This window comes from Meles meles, chromosome 3 (assembly GCF_922984935.1).
Source record: "Meles meles chromosome 3, mMelMel3.1 paternal haplotype, whole genome shotgun sequence".
Taxonomy (NCBI): domain Eukaryota; kingdom Metazoa; phylum Chordata; class Mammalia; order Carnivora; family Mustelidae; genus Meles; species Meles meles.
Genome location: NC_060068.1, coordinates 121,498,124 through 121,512,793, shown reverse-complemented (window position 1 = coordinate 121,512,793; position 14,670 = coordinate 121,498,124). Strand labels below are relative to the sequence as shown.

At 40.7% G+C, this 14,670-nt stretch overlaps 1 protein-coding gene across 1 annotated transcript in view; it reads left to right on the top strand.

The window, feature by feature from the left end:
- The first annotated feature begins 2,376 nt into the window (after window positions 1–2,376).
- ATP6V0E1 (ATPase H+ transporting V0 subunit e1) overlaps window positions 2,377–14,670 on the top strand; it is a 29,889-nt gene continuing 17,595 nt past the window's right edge. Inside the window, exons 1-2 of the mRNA XM_045999443.1 lie at window positions 2,377–2,559; window positions 8,190–8,237. Of these exons, the coding sequence (XP_045855399.1) occupies window positions 2,456–2,559; window positions 8,190–8,237 (152 nt within the window). The 5' untranslated portion in view covers window positions 2,377–2,455. The remainder of the gene's footprint in view (window positions 2,560–8,189; window positions 8,238–14,670) is intronic.

Here is a 14,670-nt window from a genome sequence, read left to right as displayed (position 1 = left end):
CATGCCTGTTTTTATTTATAGGGCTGGGCTTAGGAAAGAGTGGATTGGTGGGGCTGTGCTATAGCATTTCAGTCAGTTCTTACTTACTCTATCCTTTTGGGGTTGCCCTGGAGGTGTTTCCTCTAGGAGTTGATCTCAGTATTTTTGGTCTCAACACCTGTTCACACCATCTAAAAATTATTGTGGACCCCAAATCTTACTTTGAAGTGGGTTATATCGATCATATAATTTACCATATTATAAATTAGAACAATAACATTTATTTTAGATTCATTTTAAAACAATACATCTATATGTTAACAGAAATAACATTTTTAATGGAAAATAACTCTTTTCTACGTCAAAATTTAAAAATGTAGTGGGAAGAATGACATTCTGCTACAATTTTGCAAAATTCCTTAATGTCTGGCTTAATAGAAGATAAGTGGATTCTTTTTTCTGAATTTTTAATTTTTTTTATTAACATATAATGTATTATTAGCCCCAGGGGTACAGGTCTGTGAATCGCCAGGTTTACACACTTCATAGCACATACCTTCCCCAATGTCCATAACCCCACCACCCTCTCCCTCCCCCCCTCCCCCCGGCAACCCTCAGTTTGTTTTGTGAGATTAAGAGTCTCTTATGGTTAAGACAAATGGATTCTTAATAATGCTTCTGCATTCAATCTGTTGCCACAGATTGGGGAAAGCATAGGAAGAAAATACAGCTTTACACAGATTGGTAGTTAGAACAGAGAGGCCCTTACAGACCTGCTGGGAGAGTCCCAGGGACTCCCCTGGAGTCCTTGAGCCATACTGACGTTTCCTGAAGTGGACTTTAAGTGCCTTGAAGGCAGAGAATATTTCTTCATTTGGTGGGTGTAGGTGCTGGCCTTGGACACCAGTTTTTATTTGGAATGTGTGATAAAATAGATTGACTGATAGAGGGAGCTGTTGGCCAGTACTAGTCCACAACTATAATACCAAGATAGGGAACTTTCACATTTCAGAGAGGATGAAACAGATTTACACAAAACTGATGTATGAATGGCCACATCCCTGTGCTCCCCAACACCTGTTTTTTTTTTTTTTTTTTTTTTTTTAAGATTTTATTTATTTATTTGATAGACAGAGATGACAAGCAGGCAGAGAGGCAGGCAGAGAGAGGGGGTAAGCAGGCTCCCTGCTGAGCAGAGAGCCCGATATGGGGCTCGATCCCAGGACCCTGGGATCATGACCTGAGCCGAAGGCAGAGGCTTTAACCCACTGAGCCACCCAGGCGCCCCCCAACACCTGGTTTTTAAAAAAGTTGCCAAGAAGGTGATGCAAAGATTAGGCTTATTGGGGTCACTTAAAAGTAAATATTTGCCTTTATTTAAGAGATAGGAAAAAATCTATAATAGCTAAAGCTATAAATGGAAGCAACTCAAATATCCATCTTCAGATGGGAATGGAGAAACAATATATGGCATACACATACAGTGGAATGTTATTCAGCCTTAAGAAGGAAAGAAAGATACACGCTACAACATGGATCAAGCCTGAGGATATTATGCTAAGTAAATCAAGGCAGTCACAAAAAGAAAAATATTGTATGATTCCACTTATATCCAGTATCTAGAGTAGTCAAACTACAGGAGGTAGGGTCGGGATTGCCAGGGGTAGGGGAAGGGAGAATAGGGAGTTGTTTCATGGGTATGAAAAAGTTCTGGAAATTGGGTACACAACAATGTGAATGTACTTAATGCTACTGGCCTTTACACTTCATGGCTAAGATGGCCATGATATTTTACGACAATTAAAAACAAGAAAAAACTAAGAGAAAGGAGTAGACTTTTTCCTCTTAGTTCGGGGCTGATCTTACGCATTTCGGTTACAGGTGTTTATTGAGCACATTCTGTATATGAGGACTGCTGAGGAGCACGGACCAGTTAAAACAGTGCCCGTCGTCAAGGAGTTTGCCTTCAGCGGAGGGTTGGTTAAGATGAACGGCCACAAGAGACACACTAACATAATGAACTAGGTCTTGGAGAAGACAGCGCTCGCACTGGAACTTAAAGACAGTAGACTTTCTGCTTAGGCTGCTTTGGGGGAGCAGTATGAACACAAAGATAACCATCTAGTTTCCTATATTACTGGCTAGGTGACAGTTTGGAATTCTGTTTGAAGAATTGGTACAGATGTTTAAGGTTATTGGTCCAACTTCCCATTTAATCCACGAATCCATTCTGCTTAATGAAGAAAAAAATCAGGAGGTAACTCGAAGGACACATGCCTATTGCTCAGAAACTATGGTCCATACAGAAAGTACACGGGATTTCTGGAGGGGCGGAGGGGCGGGGTCCTGCGCACGGGTCACGTGGGGCGCGGGAGGCGGGTCTTTGCGCGCGCTGGTCACGCGGCCTGGTGTTGACACTTCCGGGTGGGACCAAAGTGAGGCGGCTGGGCAGGGGCTGGTAGCTCCGGCGGCAACCATGGCGTATAACGGCCTCACTGTGCCTCTCATCGTGATGAGCGTGTTCTGGGGCTTCGTCGGCTTCTGCGTGCCCTGGTTTATCCCTAAGGGTCCCAACCGGGGGTAAGTACTCCAGGTCGGCCTTGGGAGGAACGCGCGGTGGGGACTGGCCGGGCCGAGCGGGGGAGGGGGGCGACCTGCACCGGTCGCAGACCTTGCGGGGCCGCCCCAGACTCCAGAGTCAGGCCCAAACTCCTGCGGCCCCCCGACTTCTTACCGCGGCAGCTTCAGGGTTCCCCAATCCGAGGGTGAGAAGGGTGACTCCCGACGAACCCTCCTTGGAACAGGGTTACAGGGAATTTTTTTTTTTTTCTCATCACGGGGCCTGTCTGGGGAGGGTGCATCAGAAATGGGTTTATACCGACTCCGGGAGAAGTTGTGGTTTGCCCCTGGACGACTTTCGCCCCTTTAGCCCTGCCCTCCACTCAGATGAGGCCTATACTTTAAAGGATCAAATAAAACAAATTGCCCTCTTTGCCTCACATGTTGTCGCAATTGCACAGGACACAAGCTTGTGCAGCAGTGTGGAGCCCAGGCCTTGCATCTAGTGAGCCCCAGGTAATGAGGGCCTGATCTCAAGCGAGCTTAGTGACCAAAGAGCAGGAGGTATTGTTTAGAAACCCCTGCGTCATACCTTTTGGAGGGCGCTCCTGCGCTTGTCTGTGAGTGTACCAACTTCTCAGAATGATTGACTGAAGACTTTTCCCTTGGACTTTTTTGTTAAATGAGCTTTTTCTATTTTGTAAGTAAATCCTTTTTGTTGTAGTATGAGATAGAGCCTTGTCTTCAAAGGAGCTTTGGAACACGCTCTTTCTGGTTCCTCTTTTACCTTTTAGTCATTTTTTTTTTTCTTAGCCCAAGATATTTGGAATGAAACTTGGGCTGAAGCCAGAGCTTGGCTAAAGCACCATCTTTTGCTTTATTCTTTGAAACAAATGATGGCTTTCCAGTGCTTTGCATGCATAGCAGGCATTCAGTAAATACCTATTGAGTGGATAATTGATAATTCCACAGCCTTTATTAAGGGAAAGAAAATGCTATTACTTCCTTAATATTTTGTAACCCAAACTCCTTTTGCTGTCTTCAATAAACTTGTATTAGACTTCATACTCCTATCTAACTTGAAAGTAAATCACAGTGTGTTTAAAAAAGAAAAATGGTAGACGAATTTCTATCATTTGGTTGTATTGGGTTTCCTTGTCCTGCTTCACTTCCCCCAAAAACATCAGTTATGGAGGGTCATCTCTCCAGACTATAATAGATGATGCAAAGTGTTGGAATTTTAGGGTTATTAAAACAACGTGTGTTAACCAAATTTAATTTCTTAGTCTTGTTTCTCTTACTGGAGTTAGAGAACAACGAAATACTTTGTTGTGTTTTTGTCTTCAACTATTTTATTACCCTACTGTGTGTTTTTCCAGTCCAAATACTCAGAAAAGCGTTTATTAATGTGCTTGTAACATTGACCACTCCTTTCTTAAAAGACCCCCATTTGGGACCCATCACGCCCAGCCCCGTTGGGGCTTGGTGCCACTGCTGTTACCAGGGTAATGAAATGTCTCCAGTACTACATGGACTACTCAGTTTCCAGCTCTAGTGTCACAGTTCAGGTTTGACCTGCTGGTGATAACTTATCTGGGTCTAATTCACAGTCTCCACCCCAATCCTTACATTTCCTGCTCTTGGCAGGATTGAGCAGTTCTTAAAACACAAAGTGTCCACTAGGAGTTACTGTATTACACTTTGAGAAACACTGCTCCTAGCTGGATGATCCTTGTGACCTTGGACAGTCAACTTTTCAATGTTCCCATTTCCTCATTGTAAGATGGAAGGAAATAGTAGTATTGAGTTAGTAGTAGTTCCTCTTTAACTCCTGAAAGCCTGCCAGACGGTTTTTTAATATACGAAGGAGCTTAATTGCTTCAAGGGTAGGTGAATTTTTAATCAGAGCATTTGTGATTTGAAAGATTAAAAACATCTTCACTAAGGAGATAAAAGTGCTCTGTGGCAAGGGAAGAAGAGAGATTTTGATATTAAATCCTTTTCCCTGCAAGACCCACATGATGTGGTTTTGGAATATAGGTGAGATTCGGTGGGGTGGGGTCTGGAACCGATGACCTAGAAAGAATAGTTGAGACATCATCTGTGTAAAAAGGAGAGCACGGGGACAGGACCGGTGGGCCGGAAGAACTGCTGCCTGAAGGTTGTGAGGGGTGGCAGATTATATACTAGGATGTCAGGGGAGGTAAGGGTAAGGGTGATTTCAAAAGAACTTTCATATGTAAAGAGGACCTCAAGTTACCAGGTGCCTTGCTATTGTCTAGTTAAGGTGTTTCTTCCCCCCAGCCCCCACCCCAGCAAGGCATTACTTTGAAGATCTTGGGGAGCTTCCTGGAAGAACGTTACACAAATCCCACCCACTGGGAGGGGGGTGGAGCGGGGAGGCTGCTGGGTGTCAGCCCAGGCTTTGTCCTCAGCTAGCCTTCTACTCCCACATCACACGTACATCAGAATGCAGAAAAATCTCCGTAACTTAAAGCAAACCCCTTGCTCTCATTCTTTTCTACAACAGAAAATGGGTCAAACAAAAAGAAGTTGGTGTTTGGAATCAGACCGTTCATGTTTTTCATGATTTCCTAAGCAGGTGCTCTAAAACCTTCCCTTTTTTCATGGTGGCTCCTTTAGTGGGTAGATGTGGTGGAGGGGTGGAGCTAGCTCACAGGGAGTTCAGTGAGCTCCGATTTTTTTCAAGCATACAGAAAGGCAGAAAGAGTAGTAATGTTGTATTCCACCGCTGAGATACAGTAATTGTTAACATACTCATATTTGGTTTGTATCTGTGAGTATCTCTGAATGTGTGTGTTTGTGTGTAAATACACATTTTTGCTAAATTGAAAGTGAATTGTATTCACCTCAGACGCTTCAGCATGCAACCACTAAGCGACATATTTGGAGAGGATATTTTATCTATTTTTGTTTAGGTTTATTTATTTATTTAAGTAATCTCTGTCTCCAGTATGGGGGTTGAACTCAGGACCCCGGAGATCAAGAGTCCCGCACTCTTTTGACTTAGCCAGTCAGGCTGGAGGTGATCTTTTAATGAGGAGCTTTTGATACAGAAGTAGTAAGTCTGTAACACTGTAGAGGCTCAGCAGTTTGAGGTCTCTGAGATGGTCTTTTCGGAAGACAGAAGACACAGGGATTCCAGGTTGAGGCAGAGGATGAAGGAAAATGAGCAAAAGCTTGTAATGGAGAGGAGTAAACTTGATGTGTTTGGGGGGACAGTGAGGCCTCCTGCTTTTGGGAGTGGAAGGTTACTGTTGGAAAGTGAACAGTGGTGAGGATGAGTGGAGGGAACTGATTACAGGTAAGAAGCTGGTCTTGATTGTGTAGCTCTTCAAAAATCAAACATTTTTGTTACGTGGCTGTCAACATTTGGTAGCGCAAACTCCAGCGCATTCTCATTCATGTATTATAAGCATAATGTATAAGTTAGGTATTTCGAAGCATGTGCCTTCACAATATATCCAGAATCTGACCAGTTCTCACTACTTCTGCTGTTACCAGCCTGGTCCGTGGATTATTGCAGTTCTCCCCACCGCAGACTGGTTTCTCAACTTTTCCTTTTGCCTCTCTTCCCCCAGTTTGTTTTTGCTCTGCAGGAGAGGTCCTCATAGACTCTGAATCAGATTTTGTCAGTCCTGTCCTCAGATCCCTCCAAATAGCTTCCCTTTTCCTTTAGAGGCTACCAAGACTCTGCCCTTAATCCTCATGAGTGTCAGAAATGGCCAAACTACAGTTAAACTATTTTAAAGGTGTTTCCAGTTCTTGTCTATATTCTCCCTTTCGCTGACCTCCCTCCCCTCGCTCTGCTCAGCAATATGGGTCTCTGTCCTCTTTCAGTCCTCTTTTAACTCCTGGTACCATAGAGCCTTTGCATTTGCTCTTCCCTCTGTCTGGAATACTCCCTCACCTTCAGGTCTGGACTCTCTTGCCACGTCCTCAGCAAGCCCTTTCCTGACTGCCCTCTTTAAAATTGCAAGCACACTGGGGCACCTGGGTGGCTCAGTGGGTTAAGCCTCAGCCTTCGGCCTGGGTCATGATCTCAAGGTCCTGGGGTCGAGCCCTGCATCGGGCTCTCTGCTCGGCCGGGAGCCTGCTTCCCCCTCTCTCTCTGCCTACTGCTCTGTCTACTTATGATCTCTCTCTCTGTCAAATAAATAAATAAAATCTTAAAAAAAAAAATTGAAAGCACAGCCTCTGTATACCCTTATCCTTCTTTCCTGCTCTATTTTTCTCCATTAGCACTTACTGACCACCTGGCATACTTATGGTACCTATGTAAACAGTTGTTTAATGTTCATCTTGTTTGTTGTCTGTCTTCCCCCACGATCATGTAAACTTCACCAGGGCAGGGGTTTTCATCCATTTCGTTGACTCCTTTTTCCCCAGAGCCTGGTACATACTGGACACTCAATTGAAAATCTGCTGAATGAATGAATGGATGTGCCAGTATTGACCACAGAAAGTACATGCGCACACACAAAACTTCTAAAGGATGAATTGAAAATAAATATAAATAGGAATTCTGATATTTGCTACTTGTATTCGAGGAGATAGTCTTGCTTACTCTGTGGGGTGTGGAGACCCCTTCTTTGGAAATTACTCCTGTGAAGGATGGAGAGCATTGAAAGGTGTTCAGCTGAAGAGTGATGTGGTGAAAGAGTATTTTAGAAAGATGACTCTGTGGTGATTGTGGTAGGATGAAAGGGAAGGAAGAAAGTTTTGAATCTGCTAGCATTTGGTGATTCAGGATGCAGAGGAGGCATGAATAAAACGATGACAGATTCGAGGAGTGGGTTGGATGGGTGGAAATGACAGCTTCTTCTGGGGTGTAGGAAATTGGGAAGAGGAGCCTTTGGAAAGAGAATTGGGAACAGGATACCATGAATTCAGTTTTTTAAATGTTGAGATTCATCTGGTCAGAGATCCAGGTTTAACTATTTTTCAGACAGGAATAGAGATGGGAAGAGGTCAACATTGAAAAGATATATAAATATATATATTTATATATTATTAATATATATAAATATAAATTTGTGTATAATGTGTAAGTATATAATATATATTATACATAATATATATTATTTATTTATAAAATATATATATATTTAATTTTTTTAAAGAATCATCTCATTTTCATTTTAAACCTGTGCCGTTCTGGCATTTTTTTTTTAAAGTTTGTTTATTTTTAGTAATCTCTTTCCCCAACATGGAGCTTGAATCATGACCCTAAGATCAAGAATCACATGCTTTCCCAACTGAGCCAGCCAGGCGCTCCTGGAATGTTAAGTTTTTACAAGTATGGTGTCATTTCACTGCAGAGAAAACTACCAGATAGGTAGTTTCTTGGATGTCAAAACTATCACTGCAGCCTTTTGTGTTCAGCTGTAGATGGGTTTGGATTGGCCATTTAAGCTGAGGCATCAGTACAGATCCCTTCAAATGCAAACCTTAATTACTTAAACTTCTACTGAGTGCAGTCGTTACTTGGTGTTTGAACAGATTTAGTTCTCTTTTCTTGGTGCATAGACCTTTCCAGTTTGTAATTTCGGAAGGAGACTTAAACCATCTAACAGTGTCTCCCTAGTTTTCTGGTTATCTAATGATGATTTTGTTTTGTTTTGTTTTAGAGTTATCATCACCATGCTGGTAACCTGTTCAGTTTGCTGCTATCTCTTGTAAGTATGTTTCTAAGTAGTTTTTTTTCCTAAGATGATAGGAAATTACTCTTGGTATTTATAGTGTGTGCGATTGAAAAAGAAATTCATGGAACATGACTGTTATGAAACTTTACAGTTTTGTGTCATGAGAGCTTGTCCTTTATGTAACATCTAGAAATAGTATCCTAAGATAGAAAAGAGCACACTTTCTCTCTGTTCAGTACATTTACATAAAAACTGTACAGATGCTCTGTTATTCTGGCAATACATGTGTAAATTATTTGACACAAATTTAAACCTTATAATTAGCTGGAAATTCCCCTTGTACTACTTTTATATTTTACTATTGAAGAATTTAGGCATACTCATTTCATTTAAATATCACTATGAAGCCAGTAAAGCCATTCCTTATTATGACTTTTGTTTTTTGGATGAATAGAAGTTGAGCTAGAATTGCAGTAAGCAAAGACAATTTTTTTAACAATCATATGCTATATCAGTGTATGGTAATTCACACATTTAAATAGATGATACAGTTTGTGCAGACTGTTGGTTGAAAACGATTTTAAGATATGTAAGTTAATTCATCAACATATGATTTAGAAAACCATTCCTAATCTTTTTGATTGTTAGAAATGGCAGAAGTGGACTTGAACTATTGTAAAGGTTTCCAGTTCTTGTCTACATTCTCCCCTTTCCTGAAGAATGGAACAATCAAGCCCCAGAAAAAAATGAGTATTAATCAGTTCGTGGATAGGATGGCCACTCCAAATTACTCAAAGGTCTTAAGGTTTCCTTTCTTTCTTTCTTTTTTTTTTTAGTTGAGATTTGTTATGCATACCGTAAAATTTCATCCTTTTATGGATTTCCTTTTAGAGTTTAGAACCAGTGGTTCTCTTTTCTTAAAGAGAGCTGTGTAGCTTCCCAAGACCTCTTTATATGGAAAAGGTTGGTGTTGGTCAAGCTTTTGTTTAGTGTGCACATGACCTAGGAAACAGCAGTTTTAATCCTGTGATGAACGGCCATGACGCTTTATGACTGTGAATCTGAATTTCTTATATATCCTGGAGCTTTTGCACTAAGATTTTTCAAAGAGGTTTGTGGGGATGAGCCAATTCTAGTTGTTGGCATAGATCAAAATCTGCCTCTGACAAAAAGATATCACCATGAATTTTAGGTAGGTGGCCATTCAGTCACTTGCTGGAGTGCAGCTTGAAGTGTTTAAAGCTGAATCACAAGGTATTGTAGAAATTTTGCTAAATGATGATGGTGATGTTTGACTGCCTCAACACTAGGGCTTAGATGATAAGACTTTCTGTAGTTGGCTCGTTTACTCTGTTTTTTCTAGTTAGAAGGATACCTTTCTCGGGTTAGCAGCTCAGCTTCCAGAGTGGAAATCAGACAGGTAGCATATGGAGAGAATTCTGCTAGCTGTGTTTAGCTTTACAGAGTAAAGGAGAAGTACATACATCATAAAGAATTTTGCATTTTTTTAAAGATTTTATCTATTTATTTAAAAGGTTTTATTTATTTATTTGACAGAGAGAGAGATCACAAGTAGGCAGAGAGGCAGGCAGAGAGAGAGGGGGAGAAGCAGGCTCCCTGCCGAGCAGAGAGCCCGATGCGGGGCTCGATCCCAGGACCCCGAGATCATGACCTGAGCCGAAAGCAGAGACTTTAACCCACTGAGCCACCCAGGCACCCCAAAGATTTTATTTATTTATTTAGCAGAGAGAGAGAGATCACAAGTAGGCAGAGAGGCAGGCGGGGGGGGGGGGAGCAAGCTCACTGCTGAGCAGAGAGCCCGATGCGGGGCTCGATCCCAGGACCCTGAGACTATGACCTGAGCTGAAAGCAGAGGCTTTAACCCACTGAGCTACCCAGGCGCCCCAAGAATTTCGCATTTTAGTAAGGGTGATTGAGCTTCAGTCTGTTCCACTGAATCTCCTGTAGAAATCCTAAGAAGGGAGCTCTTTTTCAGTCCAGGAGCCAAGGAGTGATCCTATGATCGAAAAGGACTTTGTTTTGATTTCTTTGAAGCTCTCTTCTGCCTGATAAGCAAGGTTGGTGGTAGGGTCTTAAAAATGGAAAATTACCACACAGAAGAATGACTGGAGAGTAAGAAGATGGGGCAGAAACATTTTGTGACTTTCTGCTCCTCCACTATCTTTGAAATTTGCTTAATTTTTGTAATATTTTCTTCCTTTCTTTTTTTTTTTTTTTTTTAAGATTTTATTTATTTGACAGACACAGAGATTACAAGTAGGCAGAGAGAAAGGCAGAGAGAGAGAGAGGGGGAGAAGCAGACTTTTGGCTGAGCAGAGAGCCTGATGCAGGACTCGATCCCAGGACACTGGGACCTGAGCCGAAGGCAGCGGCTTAACCGACTGAGCCACCCAGGCGCCCCTGTAATATTTTCTTTAAGACAAACAAGAAACCTTTCCAGTCAGTCCCATGCTTATTTTCATTTTCAGGTGTAAAATGAATAACTGGACATGGCTAGAAACTATACCTCTGAGTCTTAGTGACTCAGTTGAGACGTATCTGTGAGCCTTTACCTCTCACTGTCTAGATTTTTTCCTTTGTCCCAGACATGCTGGTGACTTCTCTGTTGACAGTGGATTAGTATTGTCATCAATGTATTAATAAGGATGGCACACAATGTACCAACATTAAATGTTTTTGGAGGCCATCATGTGGGGAAATGAGCTGTGTAGTATAGACTTTATGAAGTTGGTTTTTTTTCTTTTCTTTCTTTTTCTTGAAACCTGATCATATATCCTATTTAGCAAAATGTCCGCCTGGAACATGGGTGGATAAAGTGAATTCAAATCCCAAATACTTCATTCCACAAAGGGACGAAATTCTGTGTAATAAATTTGAAATTCAAAGAAAACTTCACTGTTTGGCGTTAGTAAGTATTATTTTTTTGAAAATACCTCTTGAAATAAATCACACCCAAACTGGATTTCCTAAGCAAAGTTACATTTTGAAATATATTCATGGCCTTTTAGATTGCCTTCAGTTTATGGCAGTTTTTTTTCTCTCTCCAGTTTGTTCTGGTTTAAGATTAGATTGATGGGGCGTAACTTGTTTGAGCTTTGGAAAAAATCAGGATTTCTGCCAGTCCAACCAGTTTGTGCTAATAGTTCAGCAGAGGAATGTCTGAATGTTATACATCTGGTTCCCTCTTTGAAGCTCAAGGTCACTTTTGTTCCTTAACCATACAATCCTGTTAGTTACTGTTCCATACTTTGTTTTGGTCTTAGGTTGGTTTTTTTTTTTTTTTTTTTTTTTTTTTTTAAAGATTTTATTTATTTATTTGACAGAGAGAGATCACAAGTAGGCAGAGAGGCAGGCAGAGAGAGAGGAGGAAGCAGGCTCCCTGCAGAGCAGAGAGCCCGATGCGGGGCTCGATCCCAGGACCCTGAGATCATGACCTGAGCCGAAGGCAGCGGCCTAATCCACTGAGCCACCCAGGCAATGTTGAATTATGATGTAGCTTACCCAGAGTTGGAAAACTTGCATCTTCAGGGTAAATTAGAAATTTAGTGCAGTGTTCTGAAGGTACAGTTGCTTCTTGGAAAACATGCTTTATCTTTAGCACTTGACTAGTTGTGATACAGAAGAGGAAATAATGACCAAAAGGCAGGAGTCCTTGGTTCTTCTAGACTGAATGTATGTGGCCTGATTACATTGTAGTATGGCTTTGTGAATTTTAAATTGAGATGCCATGTGTGAAAACTTGGAACAGACGACAAGGAAAATATAAAGTAATACTATCATTGGTTTGTTAAAATAAATTATTTTAATTCAGGGAAGTATGAGTTACTTAGGAGCACGGTTTGCTTACAAGGCTATTGTAGCATTTTATTGTAGTATTTTATTAGTATTGTAGTATTTTATTACTAGAGTTCATGCACTCAACATACTTATTTAGAGCCTACTTTGTGCCAAGCACTGGATATATAGCAGTGAATAAATAAGACAGACGTAGTCCCCTGCCCTCTTTAGTGAGGAGAAACAGACAGTAAACAAAGCCAGAAAAGCCTCAGTCACTTCCCAAAGTGGTTCTCTTATCTACTTATTACCACAGGTCCCTGTTCTGTGACCCCAGACGAGTCCTCCTCACTCACCTCTCCAGCCCCCTAGCTGCCTGTTGAACAAAGACTACACAGCATATAGGAACTTGGTCCCACTTGTCCAAGAATGTGCAGATCCATAGCTGAACCCAGCCTTGCTTTGGTCATGGCTCTAGAGCCAGTTTGGGCGCAAGACATGATCACTTCCAAGATGTTCTACTTTGCTTTCCAACCAAGTAGCCACAAGCTGGTCAGTTTCAGGGATGCTCTTTATTATAGCTTTTTTTTTTTAACTTTATGCTTTTGAACTTTTAAAACCTGCTATATGCTCTTTACAAAAATTTGTCCCCTTGTCACTCACCTTCAAAAATTATCAACTCATGGCCAGTCCTGTTTCATCTCTGCACGCTTTCCTACTCTACCCTAGATTATTTTGAGCTTATCTCTAATTATTTCAATATATATGTCTAAAAGATGATCATTCTTTTCCCATGTGTAACTGCAATACATCATCACAGACAGGAAAAGTTTAATTTCTTTACATCATCAAATATATCTAAATTCCCCTCATTGTCTCGTTACTTATTTTACAATATATTTGAATGAAGATGCTTATAAAGACCACACATTGCAGCTAGTGGATGTGCCTCCCAAATCTCTATCAGTTTCTTCTCCATTTCTCTCTCTCTCTCTCTCTTTTTTTGCTCATTTAATAGGAGAAAACTGGGTTGTTTATCCCATAGTTCTTCAGAGAGTGGTCCTTGTTAATTACACCATGGTATTATTTAACATATTCTTTGTTCTGTTTTTCCTCTAAGTTGGTAGTCTTCTCAGAGATAGATCACATTCAGGTTCAATTTTTTGGTTAAGTCTGTTTCATAAATGGTATAGATACTTTCATCAGGGAGTATATAATGTCTCATATGTGTTGTTGGCATCATTGATGATATTATATATCTGTAATTTGCTTATTCATTAGCTAGAATACATCCATAAATACTTAGTTTTATATTGATGTACAAAAGTTGAAGTCCTTTGTGTTTCTCTTTTAAGATAATTTGGCTATTACAAAATATACGTATATATTTTAGGATCATCCTGTCAGTTTCTATACTAAAAAAAGCCCGTTTGTTTTTTTTTTAAGATTTTATTTATTTATTTGACAGAGATCACAAATAGGCAGAGAGGCAGGCAGAGAGAGAGGAGGAAGCAGGCTCCCTGCTGAGCAGAGAGCCTGATGCGGGGCTCGATCCCAGAACTCTGGGATCATGACCTGAGCCGAAGGCAGAGGCTTTAACCCACTGAGCCACCCAGGCGCCCCTAAAAAAGCCTGTTGATTGTAGTTGGCATTGTGTGGAATCTATAGATCAATTTGGAGAGAACTGACATTTTAACAATACTGAATCTTCTAATGATGAACATGGTATATATTTCCATTCATTTAGATTTTATTTTTATTTCCTTCCTCCTCCTCAGTGCTCTTTTTCTAACCTTTTTTTTTTTTCAAGTTTTTATTTATTTATTTGACAGGCAGGGATCACAAGTAGGCAGAGGCAGGCAGAGAGAGAGGGGGAAGCAGGCTCCCCACTGAGCAGAGAGCCCGATGCGGGGCTCGATCCCAGGACCCTGAGACCATGACCTGAGCCAAAGGCAGAGGCTTTAACCCACTGAGCCACCCAGGCCCCCCTCCTTTTTCTAACTTCCTACAGTGGAGACTTAGATAAATGATTTTAAACCTCTGTTCTTTTTAAAATGCAAGCAGTTAATGCAGTAAAATTTCTTCTAAGTGTTGCTTTAGCCACAGCCTACAAATTTTGATGACACTGTTTTCTTCATTAATTTTTAAATATTTGGGGCATTTCTAGATACCTTATCAGAAGACAGACTCCTTAAGATTCCAGTCTTTTTTGCAACTGGGACTTGTCTTATGGCCCAGCATAATGGTTCATCATGATGATCATTTCAAGGGCACGTCAAAAGATTGTATATTTTGCAGTTGTTGAATGTAACTGTGAGGTCATGATAGTTCAGATCTTCTATATCTTTATTGAGTTTTTGGGTCACTTTTAGTGATTACTAAAAGAAGGTGTTAAAATCATCAGCTATTGTGGATTTTTAAAAAATTCTTTCCATGTTTGTTTTGTATGTTTTGAAGCTATATTATTAGGAGCATGAACATTCTGTTTTCTCTTCCCAATGAATTGACATTTTTATCATTATAAAGTATCCTTGTTTATCCTTGGTAATATTCCTTGACTTGATTTTTTACATTGTCTGATATTGATAATCATACCACCTTTCTTATCCTCATTATATCTGTCTTCATATATAGAAAGTGGCTTTTTGCAGACAACGTGTAGCTCAGTCTT